The 23,675-nt window shown below is 40.1% G+C and overlaps 1 protein-coding gene across 3 annotated transcripts in view; it reads right to left on the bottom strand.

The window, feature by feature from the left end:
• Positions 1–23,675, bottom strand: part of FYCO1 (FYVE and coiled-coil domain autophagy adaptor 1) — a 55,541-nt gene that overhangs the window by 27,184 nt on the left and 4,682 nt on the right. For 2 of the 3 annotated variants that reach the window (XM_085311876.1, XM_085311877.1), the window contains exons 2-14: positions 19,243–19,427; positions 17,573–17,679; positions 16,326–16,451; positions 12,945–13,051; positions 11,902–12,045; positions 11,022–11,115; positions 7,756–10,386; positions 6,599–6,691; positions 5,421–5,539; positions 3,880–4,047; positions 3,290–3,439; positions 1,572–1,777; positions 1,036–1,180 (exon numbers count right to left, since the gene is read on the bottom strand). In XM_085311876.1, the coding sequence (XP_085168002.1) occupies positions 1,036–1,180; positions 1,572–1,777; positions 3,290–3,439; positions 3,880–4,047; positions 5,421–5,539; positions 6,599–6,691; positions 7,756–10,386; positions 11,022–11,115; positions 11,902–12,045; positions 12,945–13,051; positions 16,326–16,451; positions 17,573–17,679; positions 19,243–19,297 (4,145 nt within the window). In that variant the 5' untranslated portion in view covers positions 19,298–19,427. The remainder of the gene's footprint in view (positions 1–1,035; positions 1,181–1,571; positions 1,778–3,289; positions 3,440–3,879; positions 4,048–5,420; positions 5,540–6,598; positions 6,692–7,755; positions 10,387–11,021; positions 11,116–11,901; positions 12,046–12,944; positions 13,052–16,325; positions 16,452–17,572; positions 17,680–19,242; positions 19,428–23,675) is intronic. The other variant, XM_085311878.1, reaches the window with a different exon arrangement.

Here is a 23,675-nt window from a genome sequence, read left to right as displayed (position 1 = left end):
TCAAATGAACAAGTCTGTACAGTCTGCCTCCTATCTAAATAGCAAGTCACTGTGGTTTATGCAGGAAGTGGGTCTGCTGAGGGCAAAGGAATCTAGCTATGCTTTCTCTTTAGCAGGATGGTTACTCTGTGGCTATTTTCAGTTTGGCATTTAGATCTATCACTCTGAGATCTTTTTCTGCTGAGAAGTAACACCAGTACAGAGTTTAGGTGAAATTGCTCTTCATTTTCTTTTCAAATATATAAAAGTTGCAACTTTGTCAAGTAATAGAATTAGTAAAAATTATTCATTTTTGAAATATGATATTTTACAGAAAGGAATTTTTAAAATATTTGAATAAAAGTAAAATAAACTTTTATATAAACACAGATATGCATACTATAATAATACAACATAAAGACTGCAAACTTTACTATTCAGTAGACTTTGGTTCCTCTTCATTGCTAATTTATGCAGAAACAAATGCTTTAAAAAAAAGACAAAAATATGCATTTACTCTCATTTTCTGATGAAAAAAGAGTGAAGCTGTGGCAGATCTAGCTATGTAATTGCTGTTTTTTTTTTCCTCCTGTTAACAGTTTCTTTAAAGTAGTAAGGAATCCTAGAGAGATGGACCAGTTACTTCACACTCACTTCAGTGATGTCTGTCATAAGTAAAAGGATTTTTGCTTCTTTTTTCCACCTATAGTAATGATCAGTCTGACGGAGAATATCTGTTAGCTCCTACCATAGATTAAGGGCAAATAACCAGTAATCTAGTCTGCCTTGCAAGTTGACTTTTACAGCACAGAACTGGGACTAATTCTTGGTAATATGGAGAAGCAGGAGGGGGGAGAGGACAGACCTGTTTGGATTTACTAGATTTGATGCTGACTGTGGAAACAGGCCAAAATTATTTTGTGTTGATACACTGAATGTGGCTGGGAACGGAAGTGGCTTCTCTTCATACAGAAGTTGGCTATCCTCAGTAAGGGCAAAAAATAACAYTAAATAAACCCAGAAGAGTCTCCTTTCCATGAAACAGTGTTTACTCACAAATCCATCACACTTTGATCCAGAGACTCTCCCTCCGTCTGACTTTCACTGTGGAGCAACTCTGATTCCTGTACTTGGCACAACTCCTCATCGGTGATTATATCAAATGCCGCATCATCTGGTGGTTTAGAGGCTTCACTTGCAACTGTGCCATAAAAGAATATCAAGAGAAACATTGGTAACATTAGCACAAGTATCTGTGGTTGTATGAGGGGAAAAAAAAAAAAAAAACCCCAAGCAACGAACCATCACCATCAACAGAAAACCCTTCAGAAGGAATACTGGGCTATTCTACCTTTACAGAAGCGTTAGGCAACTACTAAGAACCAACTGAAATCCTCAGGCTGACTAACCCTCACTTCATCTACATGCAGATTTGTGGCAATACTAACAAAACCCAGTGATGGGACCAGTTCCACCCTGACAACACTCCATGAGCATGCAGGTTCATAAAGCAGGAGGTGACCACATGGTTTCTCAGAGAATGTCCAAGAACCMTACTTATTTTGCAGCAGCATGTGAAACAGTGCACTAACCAAAAGCTGCCTCCGTTGGTGACACTGGYGATTCCAATGAAGCTGGTGATCCTTCCTGGTTTGCACTGGACCCGGAGTCATCTGTATAGTCCACAATCACTCTGGGTTTACTAAAGCAAGCTCTGCAGCAACGCTCCTTCTTCCCACCATGCTTTGTCACCATGTAGTTGTTACAGCAATAATAGCAGAAAATGCGACCACACATTCTAGAAATGATTCAAAAGCAAAGGTATAAGAATGGTACCACTTATAGGTGGACCTACTGGATATGACAGAACCTGGGGCTTTGTCGTAATGGTCTTGCTCACTGTAAAAGCCTGCACATCATATCCATGGCAAAATTCGTAATACACACTATGTTGCTTTCAGAGATTAGGCAAGCTTTCTTGACAAATGGAGCAGAAATGCACATTCAATCTTTGTTTTCTTAATAAATAGGGAAAATGGAAAAAACATACAAATATTGAAAAAAAGAAAGCAAGACTATACATATAAAAGAAATACATAATAAGAATTAAATATTTACAAAGCATGCAACACAAATAAATAATGCATATATTAAACACATAAAGCATACGCATTTAATAATATTACAGAAGTCAAATCTCATATTCAGTTATAGCAAAACTCTGATTATAATAAGTTTAAGAACAAATCTATACGCCTCTACTTACTCTATCACCCTGGCACTCTCTTCAGAAGGGAAGAAGAGTCAATATTGGAGACATACATGTTATGCATTGTTCCTGCCCTCCCCCCACCACAGCCTGTCATTAAACCTGTCAAATACATTTCAATGAACATGTTAGGTTTTTCATGAAGAAAAGCACCTACCAGGGATTACTGTCAATTATGAAGTCTTAGCATTTTTGGTTTTCATAATTATTTGAACCATTAGTAAGTATTGCTGGAAACATTAGCAGGCTTCACAGGTTTTAGTAGAAATGAGTAATTTGAAAGTTGCTGCTGGAAATGACTTCATTATTTTCTAATCACCATGGAACATTCTCTACATTAACATGCAATTGAAACAGTCCCAGTTTTACATGCCTTGCATGATGAATCAGGTAAAGGGGGGGTAAAGCACACTGAAGAGCCAAAGCTAATGTATCGCTAAGACATGAAATGTACGGTACTACCTGAACTTAAATAAATTTGAAGAAATCTTAGGCAGGTAACTAATAACTCCAAGCAGGCTAACTGGAGAGTGACTAATTCAATATGAACTTCATATTTCTTTTAAAGATTACTGTGCAATTAGTCATTACCTCTCAACATATCTAAGGCAGGTAACCATATTTATAGTTGCATGTCACGTTGGGTTTGTTCTGGAATATTCTAATCAAAATAACAAAACTATCTGAGTGAATATTATTTACAGCATGCACAGGTCAATGGACAGGTTGAGGAAAAACTGTAAGAAACATGGTGCGTAGGGAGTGAATCTTTCTCTAGTACCATTTCTTGATTTCCATATCAGAAACTGATAGATTCGATGTCCGAGGTTGCATTCAGACAACATTCTGTGTTAACATTCTGTGTTAACATTATGTTAACATTATGTTAACATTATGTTAACATTCTGTGTTAACAGATGCCAAAAGACTTTTTCAATGATTTTGACAACTAAGCTGTGAACTTTAAGAAATATTTTCTCTATGTAACCTAGCATACTGGCCTTTCCTTTTGAACAGCATGCTGGGAGTCCACAAACTCACCTGCAGCGGTGTCGGCGCACCATCCATGAAAATTCTCTCTGGCAGTCCAGGCAATGGTTAACCTCTGTGTCCCCCTGCCACTTCTGCTCTGCACTAAGCTTCTGCTGGAACTCCAGAGCATCTGATTTTTGCCACAGGGCATCCTTATCTCTGCAGAGACACAGTTAAAGGGAGGAAAAACTCATATGAAGTATCAGTGCTGCCTTGCTGTTAACTAACCYCAAACTGAACACTGGTGAAATCTTCACAGTATAAATTTCATTGCTGTAACTTCCAAGGAGCTTTCAGGAATAAAGATGGGTCAGGAAAACTACTGAATTTAGAAAAGAGGGAGAAAAATGCATGCCATGCACAGAACTACATAGCTTTTGCAAAAAAGCAGGAAATTAAGGAAGAGATCACTTTGGGGGTTATATTTTTGACTCCATTAAGGAAGAGTAGAAATTCCACTGCTGATGAACTTGGCCATTATCTGCACCTTCAATTCAGGAATACAAGATTTTAGGCAGTATCTAGGCATATCTAGGCAGTATCCCTTAAAATCCTAAGATAGGGTTTTAATTTCTGTCTGCTGTCTTTTTAATGCTAACCTGATCAGTTCTATCAAACGTTCTTCAAGGAACTGTTTTGTTCTCGTCAGGTCATCCAGCTCAGCAAATAACTTCTGGTCGCTGCTATCTTTGTCTGCTACCACCTTGCTGAGTTTCTCACTGTATTCGAGGGCTTGTTCTTTTGCTTCTTTAGCTTCCTTTTGGGTCCTGATAAAATATAAATGCATTTTTTTAATTCATGTGCACGAAGGAAGATAAACAGGCAGCTTCAGTGAAATTGTTCAGTGAACTACTATGCATATTTTCATAGCTAACTAGAAACTCTCCAGTTTTCTGAATCAGGGCAACTGCACACAAGTCTGTTATCTAGTGAACACAGTCAGCAATCAGCAATTCTGGATCTCCTGCTTACAGCTAAGCTTAAGATGGTTGCCACTTTGGGAATAAAATTGGTACCCTTCAAAGCTAAGACCATTAGGTGCTGCAAACTGAGCTAACAAGCACAGTCCTATAGCCACAAGCTACCTAGCATCTACAGGTTGTACACAGGGCCATTTAATACATATTCCTCCATAGCTTTCATATTCACAAAAGGGAAGCAAAAGTTTCTCGGTCTATTCTTCTAACATCCAACACAGATGGAATTCAAAAAGTAAAAGTTAAGAACCAAAGTTCACTGYACAATCAGTACAAAGAAGTAAATGTCCCCAGAAAGCTTCACATAATGTAGGTCCTGGATTGATGCTACTGTAAYTTCAGTACTATGAGGCCTAGTACCGGATCAATAACACTAAGGCAAAACAACACAAAGGGCCAAGCTGGTCTAAATGCATTCAGCCAATTTAGCTGAATTCAAATATTTTGGTGAGTTAAATTTTATACTGGCAACTTTCACTGCAGATCAAGCATCATCTGTCTTCCCACAAAGAAAGATGGCACCAGCACAAAGATGTAACAGTGACATAGGCTTTGGCTAGCTCATCAGTACTGTGTATGCTCCTGCCTCATGAAAAATTATTTTGAACTGCTAGATGATCTGCAGTGTAGAGATCTTTGCTATGGATCTTGGAAACACAGCCTGAGTCAAATGCTTAAAACTGTTAAGAAATCATGCAGAACGTGGTCCCATYCAAACAAATCTTACTGTGCCCCTAAAACATCATGGACAAGAGAAAAATAAAACATAAAGGGCAAAATTTCAATTCCTTACTTAAAAAAAAAAAAACAGCCAATGTTGCTATTTTAATCCTGTGAGTAACCTATAAGAGTAAAGGGAGGTTATGAAATGCCTTGCAGTTTCATAAAGGAAGTGAGACAATGAATTTAGGTCAGCAGCAAAATTAACTAAGCAATAAAATCCAAATCATGGATCCTAATTCATGAGTACTGCGTAATTTAGATACTTCTCCTTTGAAGTATCAATCTGATCTTCCCAGACAGAGTCCATGCACTATTCTCCCTACATAAATCTGTGGCACATRCTGCTTCCTATACCATAGCAATTTTCGATATGGCTTTGATTACTTGCTCCTCACTTGGCTTCCAGATAACAGCTTCTGTAAGAGAACCCAAATTCCCACCTTTCTAAAAGTCCTTTCAGAGACATCACTTCCTCTTCCTTCTGCAGCCGAGCAGATTCGGATTCAGCCAGCTGCTCTCTTGCCTCATCCAGCTTGCTAGACAAACTTGTGTTTGCAGCCTAGCAAAACAAATAACTGTATTTACTTACAGAGAAAAACAGCACTTTACCAAGTACTCCACAGTTACCAAGGCACCTAAACAATGCTTTGAAAGAGTCAACTAAAGCCAAGCCATCTATCCAGATTTTATTGTGCAAGTGGACACTAATTATTTGTGTACTGATGACTGATTACTTCTGTCACACTGAATAAAGGACAAACTCTAATGTAAGACAGTATTAAACAGTGCCTGTAATTCTTATTAGCCCATGTAATCAGCTTTTGTCTCCTTATCAAGGAAAATCTCTTAAAGACAATGCAGGACAATAAGCTCTAGAAGTTTTTTCAACATCTAAAAGCCTCAAAAGAAAAAGAAAACATAAGAGCTAAACACCTAGATTTTCGCCTGTTCATTAAAGCTATAGGGAATATGAGGATAGTGGAAATAAAATCTTATTCCACAGTCAGCCTCTGCAGACAAATCTGCCAAATTTGGACCCTCAATTAATGCATCTAAATTGTATTAAGGCCTCTAAAAGCGTACATATTTCCATCAGGACGCAGGTCCAGGTTCCTCAACCTTAACTTTCTGCTTTCTTGAACTCTTATTTACACCTCAGTACTACCCTCATAACCCAACTATTTGATAAATACATTAAAAATATACATTTTTCTGGCTGCATTATTTTTCAGCCAGATTGGTTCTGATTCAGTGCCCCTTGCAGCCTACAATTGTGGGGCTGTGAATCCACGTGTGGGGCTGTGTGGGATAGGAATACAGAGTCTAAGACAGATACTTTTTAAACTGTACCCCCATTCAAGAACTGATTGCACAGCCAGGTCTTAGATAACACCTGACTGGCTTTCAAGGCAGGACAAATCTTAAGTGCTGCTTGTGCCTTTGATAATCTTCACTTCAGAGGCTAACTTTAGGTTCCCAAGTATTTGGCTGCAGCATCTGTACTTGTTCAAGGGCATTCTCAGGCTCACAGGCAGTCATGAAAAATGCCAGATGCCTGCTTGACAACAACACCTGCTGACACAAACACCTCTGCCTTTTAATCAGATCAGGCACCTACTTGCAACTCTGCAATCTCTTCCTCTGCGGCACAACGTTGTCGCTTCTGCTCCTCAAGTTGCTCTTGTACTTTTCCACACTCCTCACTGACAGCCTAGCAGAGATATTGAACSGGGAGTTAGCATTCCTCTAGTGGTCACTCCCTCACTTAAGAACTTGCCAGTTGTGGATCATGAGTGCTCTACTGCCACATACGGGATAAAGGCAGCACCCTTTTCAGACTCACGAAAGACACAGTTAAAGTGTCTCATGGGGTCAAGAAAATTTTCTTCTGTGGTGGCAGASAAACTGTTTTTTGCTTGCTATGGGCTATTACAGTTTTCAACAAAAAGAAGACCCTGCTTGCTAATTGCTTTGGCTCAAAAGAGTAAAATAGCCCAAGCCATGTTGAGGTTTAAGTGCATACGAAAAAGAAACACAACCGAATGCACACAATTTTCTTACTTTCACARGATTGCTGCATACCCAGTGGCACAAACCTCCGATCAGCTGCCAGTCTTAGACACTATCTCAGAATGGCAGAATAAACACACTAAAATCTTTAGCCTTCAGGTGTGCCGCTTCACATATACAGGGCTGATTCATGCTTTTGTGGAACAAAAGCTTTGATCTTCTCAGCTGTTACCTTGAGCAGTCAAAAACAAAAATACATGATGGAATTATCTGCAAAAGCATATGGTCTCAGTCTGTCTAAATTTGCTTTCATCAAAACCAGTTTTCATGGGAAGTAGTGTTAGGGCCATGGGAGGCAGGTCKCAATGTTCATATCAAGATAAACAAAAAACAACAACAACAAAGACTGTGACCTGAGAGTGTAGTTCAAGGAGATGCTACCTTTAGCAGTGAAGCCAGCACAAAAAGTTATCATCCTCTCCTCTACTGGCTGCCTTTTCTACAGCACATGTCTCTCCCCTGGGTTCACAGGGCCACATTACACATCTTCAAAAAACTACAAAGATTTTTTTTTTACCTTGAATCACTCAGCTCATGGGTGTAGAGACATTTTCAGATTCTCAGGCTAAGGCTAGTTGCGATCTGCTAGTCTCAGAGCCTCAACAACACAAACCTCAGTATTTCAACCAGTAATTTCTGCAACAGATGATGAAGCAGGGGAAATTCTGTGTGGCTCCCTGAGGTATAATGATTACATTAATTTACCTTGTATTTTGTCTGATAATTTAGAATCTCTGTGCTCAATTGAAATTTTATTGTGGATAGCTCTTCTTGGCTGGTCTCTTGGAAGCTCTGTGCCTGTTTCTTTGCTGTCTCCAGCTGCATTTGCAGATTTGGGACAGCTGCGGCACATATTTGAGCTTCCTCCAATTTCTCTTGCAGGATCTTGTTCTCCTGCCTGAGAGTAGAGATGTCAAGCTTTAGGCTCTCCTGTTCCTTTGCAGTCTGTTCTTCCAGTTCTTTGAGCCTCCCTGTGGCCTCGGCTAACTTCTCTTCTGTATTCACCTTTTCAGAGGTCATGGCACAAATCTGAATACCGAGTTCAGCCATATCTGTGTTGGTCCTGTGGAGGAGATCTTTGTTTTCTTCATTTTCCATTTTAACAACTTCCAAGTACTGCTTAACCTTGGACAGCTCTTCCTCTAGATTCAGCAAATTATTTTCTAGTTCAGCTTTTTGATGGGCTGCCCTCTCCTGCTCTTTTTTCAGCACTTCTTCTCTCTCTTTACACTGCATCAATTCTTGCACATGGTTTCTGTTAAGTGACTCACTTTCCTCTTTCAGTTGTTGGACAAGCACCTTGTGTTCCCCCAAGACAGTCTCTGTGACTGCTAGCTCACCTCTCATCTGCTCTCTCTCAGCAGTGGTCTGTTGAAGCTTGGCTCGCAGGTCAAGGACTTCTGTCTGCAGCCTAGACACTTCACCTCGGTTGACCTGCAGCTGCTCTTCACTTACAATCAGCCTTGAGGCCAGCTCTTTTGCCTCTTTCTCCAGAAAAGCAGTCTGCTGTAGTTGGTGTTTTTCCACTGATTTCTTCTCTGCTGTGAGGGATTCAATCAGCTTCGTCTGGTGAAGACACATCTTTTCAATATTAAGCTTTTCCCCTTCAAGAATTTCTGCTTTCTTCCTGTGTCTTTCAGCTTCTGCTCTTAGCTGCTGGAACTGGTTCTCCATGCCTTGCCTTTCTGCCTCTTTCTCTGTGAGCTGTGACTGGAGAGACTCTTCACTTTCCTTCAAGGAGCCCAAGCTCTTTTCCATTTGTAAATTATACTGTTTGGCACTCTTCAGTTGTCCTTCAAGAAGACTACAAGACTGCTTGGTTGCCTCTTCTCTTTGCTTCAGTTCGTTGTAGTCTGAGCGTAGAGCATCTAACCTCTCCTCCAGAACTTGGTTTTGCTTCCTGGCATTCTGCAAGACTTCATCCAGTTGTTTGTTCCGGCCCCAGAGCTTCTTCTCTTTTTCATCGACCGACACCAAGGTATCATCTAACTCACTCTGAAGCTGTTTCTCAGAGGCTCTCAGCCTGGCCACCTCAGCTTCCAAGGAGGCTTTAGACTGTTCCACATTTTTCAGCTTCTCTTCCACCTTCTTTTTGGCCTGCTGTAAATCTGCATTGTCTGATTTAAGCTTACGGCTCTCCTCATCCTTTTCACTCATTGCAGAGTTTTCCTGCTCCATCTGCTCCTCCAACTGCTTGACTTTCTGGCTGAGGTGCTCTTTTTCAGATGAGATTTTCTGGTTTTGTTCCTCAAGGCTATGCACAGTGTGACTCACCTTTGTTAAGCGACCTTCCTGTAGTTCAAGTTGCTCTGCCAGAGACTGGGCTTCATGCTTCAATGCTCCTTCCTTCCTATTGTACTCCTCCTCAAGTTCCTCTTTCTCTTTCCTTGCCTCCTCAAGAATTTTTTCCAGTGACCCCACCTGAGCCAGCAACCCCATTACCTGGGTCTGGAGCTCAGCCACCTCCTTCCCTTTCAGGGTTAGGGCCTTCTGAAGTGCTTCCATTTCCTTCGCCATGGTTTCCAGGCTCCCAAGCAGCTTTTCACTCTCTTCCCTAGAGTCAGCAGTTAGGTGATTGTATCTGGATTCCAGTTCCTTCTGCATTTCTTCTTTCAACCGCAGCTCCTCCCTTGCTGCTTTTAGCTGAGATGCCTGTTCGTCATTGAGTCTTTGCATGTCTGCCTTTTCCTTTTCTTTTTCCTGAAGCTTCTCCAATAGTCCTTGTATCTGTATGGCAGAATCACAGTGGGCTGTGGCTTGCTGTCCTTTTTCTTCCAAAGCGGCRTCAAATTTTGCCAGGAGCTCCATGTTCTTCTGTTCTGTTGAACTCAGCTTGGCCTTGAGTTCATCAATGCAAAGATCCTTCATAGTGACCAAAGCCCTAGAGGCCTCCAGCTCCTGATTCAACAGCTGCACTTTTGAGGCACAGTTCTCCTTGTTGGTCTCCAGCTGCTCCAGTTTTGTAGAGTATTCCTTCTGCTGCTCCACTGCATTCAGCTCCAGTGATTGCAAGCACTTCTGCAGATCGTGAATAGTGCTCTGAGTGGAATGGGAGACCTCACACTGCTTCTGCAACTCTGTGATCATCTTTGTCAGCCGGGAGTTCTCCTCACTATAGTTACTGCTCTTCTCTTTTTCTACTTGTACTTGYTCTTTCTGAAGGCTGATGGCGGCCTGGAGCTCCTGGTTTTCCATCTGTAGCTGTTGAATTCGTTCCTGAAGCTCTCTCTGTCTCAGCTCAGCCTGGTCAAGTTCTACACGCATCTCTTCAAAGCCCTCAAGGTGTTCAACATTTAGTGAGTTATTTGCATCAGGGCTAGAGGGAAACTCTTGGGCCTATATGAGCAGAAAGCAAAAAACAGAGTTTTTAAAATTTAACTGTGTTGCATTTTTCAAACAAAAAATTCATAAGTTCCAGAAATAAGGATGGCTTAGCTTTTGTTGCTGACTATTGGTGATATTAATGATAAGAACACTGAGGAGATCCTGTCAGGATAAAAAAAAAAAAAAAAGTGCATAGCACCTTAACATCCAAGCACTTTATGTTTTAAATTATTCCCTTTTGTTGGTAACAGCTTCAAGGAAACTTAAATATGCATTTAAAAGTTTTGTTCAAATGACAGCACTGGGTAAACTCAGGTTCATTGTGGGTTGCATTCATAGCACTACAAAACATGAACTTAAAGGAAAAAAGGTTTGTTTTCACTAAAGATAAATGAAAACATACCTATTTATACGCTGTCTTTTAAGGATCTTTTCTTTTTCCTTTAGAAGATCTGCATGTTCAGCTGAATCAGCTACTAGACCATCCGCTTTCATTTTTAATTAAAGATATCTTTCGTAGCTTACTGTTCTAAGATTCATAAGCATCATAAAACTATCAAGCTCTAAGAAACTATGCCATTAAATAAAGGTCTACTGTGCTAAGGAAGTAATACTTCTGTTCAAACATTTATTTTTAATTTTTTTACCTGCAAATAGTTGCTCACTAAACTGCTCATGCTGGAACTCCGACTTGGGGGCTTCCATAAATACGCTGAAGATCCAAGGGAGGATAGCGTTCTCCTGTCAGTCACACAGAGGAAAAAGAGAAGACTAAGCACATACATACACGTTTTTCTACTYCTATCTGTAAGCTTTATCTAGTTATAACTACCACAAACAACAAGATGTAACTGCGCTTGTTGTCTGGGCCACCAGTCACTGAATTTGATGGAAAACAAAACAGAGATATTAAAGGTGCTGATAGAAGACTATGGGATTGGTATCCATGACTTCCCACATTCACAAGATCCAATGCAGTTTTGATCTATGAAATTGTACTGCTGTGTGGTGGGTGCTCAACCAGATGGTGGCAGTATGCAGCTGCAAAAAACTCCAGTGGATATACATGGACCTGAATCAGACCTAGTAGTGTTTGCTGTTCCCTTCTCTGAGGTGGGATCAGGCCTCCTGTAGTGAAGGCACACTGTCAACTATACCCCTACAGCAGGTGAAGCAGACTCCTCAGCCATTCAGTCATTATGGGCCTGAGATCTTTAAACAAAGGAGTCAAAAACATTTATTCTTGTGTCTGTGAAGAAGAAAATATCTTGGGATTTGAGCCCAAACTGAGTTAGTGGAAGGACTATTACAGATCTGTGTAAACATCAAAACTGATCTCTGGTATGCTGTATTTTGGAGAAGAAAAAAGGCCCAATTTGTTCACAGACCAATTACATGGAGAAATTGTATGCCTGCTCTAACAGGCATGTTACAGCCTGCCTTCAAAAGCAAAAAAGCTTTTACAAATTCTATAGGTAGGTATAACACAGCCCTGGTGCTACAAACAACAAAGTGTTTCTCTCTTACCTGGCGAATGTTGGCCATGCAGCATCTAAATCGTAGCCTCTTGATGCCAGGTCAAACTGAACATCAGTGAGCTCATAGAGTTGACCCACAATGTCAGAATTCATTTTGGAATTCAGAAATGGACTTCTTGCATAGTACCAGTCACTTGAAAACAAAAGATAAAAGTTGTACTAATTTATAAGTAAAAACAAAGCAGAAGTTTCACTTGCAAGAAAATAAAATATTTTAATTTACTCTTTTCTTCTAAATCATCGACTCTACCACATAAAAATTACTCCAAATGCAAAATGAAAGCAACCAGCCCCATCAACCAAGATGCAATCCCTTTGATATGAATGAAGGCAAATTGATCCAATGAAGCCTACAAAAACATTTTTCAAGAAGCCCCTACACAAAACATTTTTTGCTCTAGTGCTTGGGCAAAAAGATTAGCATGACAAAAGAGTTGCCATACACTGGATAATCACACAGTAAATACATAAACCACACACTTAGTACATCAAGAATGAGAGTCAGTGAGCAGCAACTACAGTCAAATACACTGTATAAAGTTAGCTTTTCCTAAAAACCCTACCTATGTCCCTCCCAACTAACTATAAACTGTCTTTGGTGTTCCTTGGCCAGGAACAAGCTGTTCCTCTGCGTGATACTCTAGAGAGTAGTAAACACTTTCTGAGGCTTTGCACAGCACAACCAAATTCATCTTCCTTTATGATGTACAGCACATAAGATAAACCCAGGATCTTCAATGTTTATGAAAAGTTTACTTTCAAAACTTGCATAGAAGCATCAGGACTTGAAGGAGCCACTCACTGCACATACGCTCAACTGTAAAAACTTTCAACATTTACTAGCCTAAGATAGGTATGAACCAGTAACCCAGGCCAAAAGATCTACTTTTATTTGTATCCTATTACAGCTCTATAAGCCAGCCACTGGAAGTGTTTCAATTTCGTTCAACAGCCACTCTGTCAATCTTTTGTTTTGTTGCCTGTTCACACTGAACAATCACCTCCTGGTTAACAAGGTACTTTGCTATTTACCTGGTCACTTTGGTGTTCATAAAACATTGCTGCAAAGTGTCTGCCAGTCTTTGGTGAACTAAGGAGTAACGAATAAATGCTCTTCCTTTTCCAAGAGATGTTCGTAGCTGGAAGGGAGAAATAGGAAAATAAAAATAAAGTCTAAGCATCATTTATAAACATGTACAGAGACATGACCAGAGCAGACTACATACATATGCAAAAAACACAGTAAGTCGCTAAGCATAAAGGAAGTAATAAGAAGTGCCACTGAGACAAACTCTCTCCCAGTATGTTTTTGGGAGAATCTTTTAGAATGATGATTTCATATTTGTAGCTGCTGCTGCTTGCTGCTTTATAAAAATACAGAAGGCATCAAAGGACCAATGCATCTTCAGATCTGCTGAGTACATGGGTACACGTTATGTTCAGAGCAATTCCAACATAAGGCAAAATCTCAGTGTGCCTTTTTAGGAAGACAATTAATAAATCAACATTAGAGGAATCACAACACTCAGCACTGAATTTTGTTACAGCTGCTATCTTGGGAAATTGATGCTTTCTTTTGTTYTGTTTTYTAGGTCTGAGCTATTTGCTGTYCTTCRAAACAAGGCAACTACTAATGTTTTGTTATTACTGTGTATCAAATCAGTAATTTAGGAATGGAAAATTAAAGAGATTAGAAGATTTTCTTATCAGTCAGCTATGCTCTTCTATATCCTAACCAAACTGCTTATCCACTTAGCAACTGAATCTATTCATGATGAGAAAATGGAGGCCAAGAAAATATTGGAGGATTGAGGTTCAAGTTAGTAGGCTACTTTGAATTTAGCGGAATAAGTCAGTATGGAAGAAGGTGTAAAGGTCACAAAAGCTGTCTCCCCATTTGATCAGTACTCCACAGTCATGAAGTGAGAGCAATACCTTAAATTTAAAATTCCTTRATTTTGCTGTCACTGGGCTTCTGCCCTCAAAGAACAGTTCCTTTGTTAAATCAATTGTCAGGCAATCCATTATATACACAAATGTTCCTCACAAATAGAATGAAGAAACGTGAAGCAAAGGAAGYAAAACCTTTTACTGCTTCTTCTTTTGAATTCTACATGACACAACGTATGAAATAACAAGATCCCCAAAGTGTAAGTAGCCCAGAAACATCCCATCGCATTCATCTATTGGGTTTTTATCCTCTTTGAGCATGCAGATTCCTGGATATTTCCCAGGGAGATGTAATCTCTGCCCTGTGCACAGAAGCMTACTGACAAGTGTTTTTCCTCAATAGGGGTTTTTGGTGAATCCCCTAAAAATAGCCAAAAAGCCCGCTGAAAGCTACTGAGCTAATTCTATCATTATTCCCATTGGCTTATCAATTGAAACAGCAATGCTTCTTTTATGCATAGAGGTACTAGAACAAATAYACATGATAACAGAAGAAGGGGAAAATATTTACATATATGCAGCTACAAGTAGCCAAAGAACATTCAGCTAGGAACAAAACCATGCTATCTCCTTYCAGAGCCTGCCAGAGTTCAACAAGGCAGGCTTCATGTTGACTGTACACTTTGCAGCTAAGGTGGTAGTGTATGTCTGGGCATAACTTTTAAAAATCAGAAAAATATGCAGCTGCAAAGACTTGGAAAGATGTGTTTTCAATGTAATCACAGTACTACATTGTAGTGCAGGGAAACAACCACAGCTCACCTCATGCCATCAAGAATAAGGCTCTCTGTCTAACTAACAGCAAGGCAGTTTCTACAGTACTCTTACTTTCTATTCTGTTTTACCTCTCTAATGTATCACGCACCCTTATACTAAAGCGCTGCAAGCAAAACAGAAGAGGAGACAGTATGCTGTTAAATGTTTGACCCTTCTTAAAGAGTGACTGGCACTGCTGTTTCCTCCTTGTCCACTTCCAAATTTGAAAGTCAACATACAGTGTTCTGTGAATAAACAAATGATATTTGGATACCTTAAAACTCTATCCAGCTAGGTTCAAATATTGGCTGTTGATTTCCTGTATTGAAGGGAAACAACCCAGTATTCATTTCTAGGCTTGAATCTGACAGCGCAGTTACGTGAAATGGTTTATTTTTTTTTATTCATATTCCTAAATCACAAGCTAACAAACCATGTTAAAAGAAATCTTCCACAAGGCAATTTCTATAGCTGCAAAGAAACTGAAACAGGAAATGTCCTTCTTCCAAACCATAATTTCTAGTATCATGCAAACCATTAAATACTGACAGATACTGGAAGAGGAAAAGCAGAGCTGCCTTAACCATGGTAACACAGAACCACACAGAACAGCATGGTTGTTTTTGCAGAGAAGGCAGGTTGGCTACTGTGGCTGAGAGCTTATGGGCCAGTAGCTACAGTTGGAGGACCTCTTCTGCAGCAGCAGTCACTGTCCTTACTTTTCTGGTCTTCCTAGAGGTTGCAGGAAAGGAAAACCTGATTTTCAGGGCTCTGCCCCATTTCCCTTTCCAATGCCTGCTGTGGCTTGTCCTCCTTGAGCAGCAAAATTCAGTGTAGAGAGAAGAAAGCGAGTTAGGGAACACAGAGCCTACCTGTGCTAGAGTCTCATGGCTCTCTTTCAAATCGCTCAAGATAACATTAGTTGGAGCTGCTGTGGAGGAATTGCTCAGAGAATAGATAAATCTACTGTAAATAGTAACTTGCTAATACAAATTAGCATTGCTCAGAGATAACAAAAGTGGGCATCAGGACAACACTGGTTGGCACTGACAAACTACCACCTCTTCTTCCCTACAGGGAAGTTCCTCTTCAGATGATTCTGGGTAGTCTAAACACTACCCAGTCCTCAGACAGGATCAGCACTGTAAACTTCTTGCAGCACATCTAATCCACAAATCTAGTTACAGATGTAAAACGGCTGTTATGAGATTTATTACTACATCTAAGAAAAATAATAAAGCTTTTTGCCCTGTTCATATCAGCCTACTAGAGGTAACAATAATCATCCTGTACCATTACATCGCATTTTTTGACATCAAAGAACAAAGTAGAGACAGGAGATGAAAATCTCCTCTCAGTTACTCCTCCTCAACTGTACTGACAAATAACAYTGTGTTAAGAAAGGTTAAACATAGGGATTCTTTTCTCTTACACTTAGAGCAAGTCCTCCTTTAAAGGAAGCTGTGCTAATGATAGCAGGCTCTGTCCTTGACTTAATTTTTCATTCCTTTTTAGATCAAATGTCAGTAATTTAATGAAAAGGCAGCACAAACCCAGAGGCCAACAAGACCATTCATTTGTTTAAGTGCTCTCCATATAACACTTCAGGCTATCTAATCTTACATAATTTGGTGCTACTACTCTCTTGAAGCAAAGCACATATCAAAACACACAGGATATGTTGTGATGTTTAGCAGATATACTTACTTCTGTAATAGATTTAACAAAGCGGATTCCATCATTAGCTCCTTTGACCTTTGCCAGACAGTCACAGAAATAATCCCAGTAGTCTCTTCTATTTCCCAGCAATGTGTTTTTTTCTTTCTGATCAAACTTAAACAAGGAAAACAAAAACAATCAGTGAAATATACTTAAATAGAGCTACTGTGGAATTCTTCCACAACTTCCACAATTCCACARCTTTCATGACTCCTCTTAGTTTTAGGCAATGTATACAYGAAGGGAAGAGATATTATACCGTAYCGATGCACTACAGTGGACCTAGAAGCTTTTACAATCAGTAACAGACATTAATGTTCTTGTGTCAGTTAAAATACAGGCATCCATTCAAAACTTCTGAAACATTAAGATTTACAGCAGTTTCGGCAGCTTTTTAACAACAGCAAGAAACTGCAAGTCCCTGAGGAAGGACTGGCAATAAGAACTGTGCCAGTAGTTTACATGTACATACCAGAAAAACTTGCTCTAGCTAGATCATGCACAGGGTGGTGAAGCAGCAAGAGTATGGAATACATCTTGGACTACTCAAATCCCAAAGGATTTCTTCAGCTTCTGCTGAAGCCTGTGCAACCCAATTAAAACTACCTTACCTAGATTAAGGCTGGATTAGCACGTCTATATTGCAGTCAGTGACATGATTACAGTATGTATAGACACAGACTATGCAAACTGAATTCCAGTTTGCCCAGCAAAGTGTCTTCTTTTACTTAAACTTTGAGAAGGCCCAAAAGCAGCATTTGAGATTCAAATTCAGCCTTTTGCATTAAGTTTTCCATAAAATAAAAAAATGAATTTCCAAAATGAAGTCATGAAAAATTCTGTATATTACTCAGACAGCTCTATTTACACCATGAGTAATTACTTATTGGTAATTATTTTGCATTGAAATGCTGTCAAAACCTCATTATCACAATTTATCCAGGATAATTTAGGAGTGTATATTTCCAAAAGTCAAGGTCAGATGTTCCAGATCAATGGGAAATGCCTTACATTTTCCAACCAACCTGCCAGTACCGCCTTTTGATTATATTCATTTGCTTTCACGTGAAATATATGCATTAAGGACCACACATTTCAGTCCACTTACTGAAGTAAGAGAGACTTAACTGGATATTTATGATCACTATTTGAATAACCCCACACTTTGAAGAGAATAACAGAAAAGAAGGCCTAGCTTTGATACYGGATTATGAGTAACACATATCACTTTTTACCTGTAAAAGATACTCAAGCTTGTAGGAGAATTTTTGCAAGCTGACACTGTCATCTGTGATCGGTTCCCCTCCTTCTTTAAATTCTTTGCTTAATTCAGTCACAGCATCTTTAAAACAAAACACAAGAATAATTAAGAAACGCAAGAGAGATTTTGTACTGAACCCCTAAGCAACTAAGTAAACGGGCTGTATAAGTAAATGCATGTGTATATGTTTTCTTTCAGTAGTAATGTCTTAATGACAGTGCAAAAGCTTGCTGCTGCGCTTGTAATTTAAGATCACCTRTAACAAAAACTAGAGCTCAAATTATGCATGCTGTCATACTGATTTATTATCTCTTTTCCTTAAAAGTAGCAAAACCTTCTCATGAGACTCAGTAAAAAAAATGGTAACAGACAATTGCTAACTTGATCCTCAACAGAGGAAAGAGAAATAACTTCTTGCAGTCTTATGTGCACATTAAGGTTCTTCTATTGCAGTAGGCCAAAGAGAATTCTGATTAGAAAGAACAGAACACATAATCTGCTAAAGGGGATCAGTAACACAAGAACAGCTATTCAGTCAGCACATTTATCTTCTCAATGCTTTATTCTGGAAGATTCAGCTTGTACTGGTTACAAAATGCAAATGAAAAAAAAATCACATAACAAGAAGCACAAAGCAATTCCTCTTCCCTAAAACTGACTCCATATCAGGCTAGGAAATCCCAAGTCAAAGCATACTCTGCTCTCTGCCTGGACACTCTGGCCCCAGAAGGGCATACTCTTCTCAGCACCAGAAGTTGCTGGTTCCACTTAATTCTGTACTCCTTCCAAGCACCTGAGTGAGCCTTAGCTCCTAGTCCCACTTCCTCCACTTTATGAATAAAAATCTCTTCCTGTTAGCGGGCACATAGGTCTCCTTCCTGTATCTCCTGGATATAGGAATATCCAGATTCCCTGCTTTGGTGCATATTATACTTTTTATTTAATAAAAATGAAAAGGAAAAATGCTTGGCTCTTGCTACAGGTAGCTGTTTAGGACAGAGACAGGACAGGAAATGGTTATAGGTCTGCTGCCAATGTTACCTGCAACATAGTTGTAGAAAATGAGGCTGGCTACTGCTGGTGGAGGACAAGCCAAGTGTGCAGAAAGCAAATTCCACTGCAGCAAGAGCAGCAGATCRAATTCTCCAGTACTCTTCCTTTGGCTCTCTATCTTCAGTTTAGTTTTGCCTCCTGTTTTGCCCTTTCCCACATTAAAAGCAGCTTGACAGCAGCTTCCCATCAAGGGAGGGGATAAATATCAGATGTTATCTTCCTCTCATGTGAAGTCTTATAACAGCAGAGCTCTATTTATTTGAAATGTTGTAGCTCGTACTGCTCAGGAGAATAATTCTACTTTCTCTCTGCAGAAAATGTCTTTAAGTTGTAAGACCAATCTCTAATGTTTTACATTTAAGTTTATAGGATTTAAGAATTTTTGATCCTCCAAAAGTACAGCACATCTTCTCTCACACAGAAGAAAATCAGTCACATCTCTATTGAGCACATGGCAGACCTTGAACTGCATTGCTACAATTGCTATACACAAGTATTAAACAGTTAAAAACACAGCTCCCACTCTCTGTTATTAAAACACGCAAGATGCAGCTCAACCTACAAAATGAATCTGTCAGCATGACAGTATACCTTGCAAGTCCCTTATAATTCGCTGTAGCTGGCTTTCGCCACTTGTTGCTGTCATCTTGAAAACCAAAGGAGTTCCTTGTCTGGGCTGTTAACCTTTTCATCCATCTAGATAAAAACAGCAGAGTTCATATCCTTTATGACCCTTGGGCTGATAAAGATGATTCTTATCTGTGACACCTGCAATTCTGTAAAAAAAAAATTAAATAAAATGAATGGGTTTACGATCTCATAAAAGACATTTAACAGAGGGCATTTTAAATCTTGTTTAGTAATGAATTCCTATAAACCAACTCTTTTCCAGAAACCTTCTATTTCATTCTAAATTTCACTTTCTTTTTCAGTCCTTTCTGTTTCCACCTTTCAAAACTACTGAGTCAATCTCAATAGCAATTCTTTCTCTCTCTTTGGAGTTACAATATCGTTAGTTTTACAGCCTAGCTCAGGCTGTGATTTAATACAAATCATCTTGTGACCATGAGGGAGGTTCTGATGACACAGGAGTTTCCCTCACCAAAACCATCTGACAGACCTTCTTTACAAGTTACAGAGAAAAATGATTTAAGGACATTTCCATTTCAGAGAGCATTTCAAGATACAGTCTAGGCATGGGCCARGATATATAAAAATGATTCAGGTTTGATTCTCTGGCATTGGAGGATGTTTCTTAATCATGAGAACTACAAAGAGATTCAGTACTTGAGGTTGGTTTTAATATGAGAAAAAATATCTCATTCTTTCTTCAGGACCCTCTGTTCCCAATACATGTAAGAGGATAGCATGTTATTTTAAGCTCTGATACAGCATCCCTGGCTGGATAAATATACTTTGCTCATTAGAGCATCCAGCTCCCTCCCTCAAAACAACAACATGTGAATTATACCTCACATTCATGGAGAATTTTTTATTAATGTATGAGCCTCAAAATACTTCCCTGAAATAACTAAGCTTGACGATCCAAACTTTCAAATCCTAACCTGGGAACAAACTTCCAAAGCAACCCTATAGAAACTACATAGGGAATTTATCYATCTTCAAAGGTTGTTCAGAACTCTGCCTCCAACAATACAGCCTGAATCTTTAGAAAATTTGCTGTTACACTTCAGGAAACCTGCTTGTGTTACTATTCAAGCTGAATTACAASAAGATTAAGTTGCAATTAAAGTTTTACAGGCTTCTGAAGCACAAATGAGAACAGGTCAAATGGTGATATCTCGTCTTGTTTCTTTCTTTCACTATCAAAATAACTAAGTTGTCACTAAGTAGAAGTCTGAATGGATTGAATTCCTTTGGATGAATTCGAATGGATTCCTTTCTGCACCATATGTCTAGGTTTTCTTTGGAAAAGGTCCTGATGCGATCTTGTATTCTCTTCTTTTTGATACAAGGTAGATGTGGTTTAAAGAAAACCTTAACAAAACCAGAGAGGCAGAAAGATGCTAAATAGAAAGAGAAGGCTGAAACAAGGCTTACTAGTGTGTTTCTCTTAATTCCCCTGTTTTGTTACCTGCTAGTTCCATCTACATATTCTGATAGCACTAGTTACATGGCATAGTACACATATGTAGTCTGTACCATGCGCTGTCTAGACAAGGGCCTGTGCCTGCAAAATCCCCTCCACATCTGTGTTGCCTTAGGGAGAAAAGGCCAGCACAGAACACAACAGATGACCTTTTTGTGTTGTCAGACTCAATTTTTCACCTTCAATCAACAGTATCACATACCCAAGACTCCTGTCTCGATAATACTGAGTGTTCATATAAAGTATCATATTTCCTGRTAACCTGTTGAGATTGGACACCAATGAAAAATGGCAATAATAACAAACTCAGTCAGTCAACATTTCCCTTTCAAAGCAYGCGCATTAATATCAGCCATATCTGTTCGTTTTGCAACCATTATGCAAAGGAGCAGAAGTCAAAAGACGAGACTGTGTAACGTGGGCCATGGCAAGTCAAAATACACATCCAAACCAAATGCTGTTCCTCACACAATGCAAGAAAAGAATAAGGGCCAACAAGAGAGTCCTGCCCTTCTCTCCTGAAGGCCAGAACAAGTCCTAGTTCTAGGACTGAGGAAGGACACAGAGTACGCGAGACTCATACCTAGACAGTTACGCTTGCGAGGCATGCCATGAAAATAGCAAACCTGCCAACTGCGGGCATGCACAGGGGGCCTGGAAGACCTGGCAGAGTTGGGACACTGACCCTGAGCCCTTATTTTGCAGCAGCCAGTGGGGAGCAGGACATGCAGTATCCTGTAGCAGCCAAGAGCAACAGGGGACCACGAGAAGCGCTAGTCCTTGGCAGACTGCCCAAGCACTGATTTATTGAGGTTGGGATGGAGGATTAAGGAGGCTTTASAGTCTCGCCACCCCCAATAGAGCTGTGCAGGCTACTGCACTTGCCCAGAAGTCACAGATAAATATCTACTGCATGTACGACAGTTCAATGGCACAGTGCAAGTGACAGYAGCATGTTCCCAATGGGCTGACCTTGTTTTTCCACAGGAGCCAGAGGCATGCACTTCTATTCCTGCCAGGATCTCCTAGGCAGATTACAGGAGCCCTGAACAGACATCCCCATATCACATAACCCAACTGCAAGCACATAGGTGCACAGCCCCTTTCTCTTCTTCTCCCCAATCTCACTTTTCTCCAGTTCAGAGGGAGCAGGGTCTGAGTTTCCTTCTTCCTTGCATCAGCCCCCACCCCATGAGCAATGCGCTTCCTTCTTTTCTTGGAAGTGGATCGTTCAGTTCTGCAAAATGGGGAGAAAGGTACTTCTCCCCTCCCTAGTCCTTCCTGAGGTGTTGCAAGAAACTAGAATATAGCCCATGGAARGGTGCAGAGCTCTCGCCTACTATGCCATAGAGAGTCATCAACGTACCTAAACTAGTTCTCCAAGGCTTCAAAGTAGAAAGAGCTTCTGTAAATGTCTACCTGGTCCTTCCTGATCACAGACCATTTTGCCCAGAATTTTTAGGGCACAGCCCTGCTCCCTCTGCCATTTCCTAACCTATTAAGTAGATCTGTAATTATCTGCCTTGTGAGAACAGCAAAAGACCTCATGACACATGCCAGGCATGAGTGTCCTCCTCCAAGCTCTAAGCTTTTATATGTGATGCTGCGCTACCTCCTATATAATGACATTTGACTACGGCCAATGGCATCAATCAGTAGAAAACTGCAGTGCTGCAATGAAATCAGTGGAGCGACAGTGAGGACCTGGCACAGGGTAGGGCAGAAAAAGCACCACGGGGTGTAACATCAGTCCCTCCTGTCACCTTAGGGTTATGCCTGCTGAGGCCTGAAGGTGGCTCCTCCCTTTCCTCCTGGCACAAGTACTAGTGTAGGGGTGACAATCTGCTTTTTGGGGACGAGGACATCCTGGAGATTAAAGAAAGCAGCAGAGAGGGACCAGCCCACTGTCACATACTGGAAAAGAAAGGATTTACCTGAAAGGGAGGGAGACACATAAGAAGCAGCAAACCAAACCCCATGGTGGTAATTAGATTGGAGTAGCAGCAGTGACAAGTTTTCAATTTGATTTCATAAAATTTCTCTTTTTGTGACTGTGGGCTTGTTGGCATCTCCAACAGCTGCAATTTTGGAATTCACTGCTCAAATYGGACCAGCTTTGACAGAAATACAGAGGTCTTGAAAACCTTATGTTCCCCCATGTGCGATCAAAACAGTAAACTGGCAGGAAGGGGGAACTGTGTGAGCAGTCCCACTGAGAAACATGTTCTACCAGGACCTCAGTTATGACTAGACATCAGAGAATTCACTCCTCAGTCAAGTGCATTTTCTGGCATACACTAAAAGCAGAGCTCACACTGCACACCTGGTACAATTCACTTACAAAGTAAACTGGATCTGCAAGAAAAATTCATTGGAGATCAAGCTCCTCTGCTTACTACTGCTAATGGAAATACTTTGTGGTAACATAACTATTCTGGTCTAGCTGTACCAAACAAGGACATTTTGTCACATGTTCCTCATGGGTATCACAAGACCTTTAATTATTTGATGCCTGCCATTCTCTACCTGTTATACAATAACACTGTGTGAAAAACACAGGCAAGGGAGGATACAGAGCCAAACCCTATGTCCACGAGAGTCACATTAATTTTAACTGTTCCCGTGTGTAATGTGTACATAATTTGTCTCACAAAATTAGGTATTAACTGGTAACTGCTACAGCCACTGTTGGAATATAACATAGAAAAACTACCTATTCAGTCATAAAATGACTACAAGAAACAGAGAAGAAAAACCTGAATGTAAATCTCACTGCAAAGTTGAAGGAAGAACTGGGAAAGGAAGGAAGTCTTTGCCCCTCAAGGCTGTAATATCACAGGTTTAGTTAAATAACTGCATTCCAGTATTTGTCTAGAAAAGGTAGTTTGATGTTGCAAGAAACATACAGTCCCAG

This window comes from Rhea americana, unplaced genomic scaffold (genome assembly GCF_003343005.1).
Source record: "Rhea americana isolate MKP2758 unplaced genomic scaffold, rheAme1 scaffold_35, whole genome shotgun sequence".
Lineage (NCBI taxonomy): Eukaryota > Metazoa > Chordata > Aves > Rheiformes > Rheidae > Rhea > Rhea americana.
Note: the sequence above shows the minus strand (reverse complement) of the source record. Positions and strands in the feature narration are given on the sequence as shown.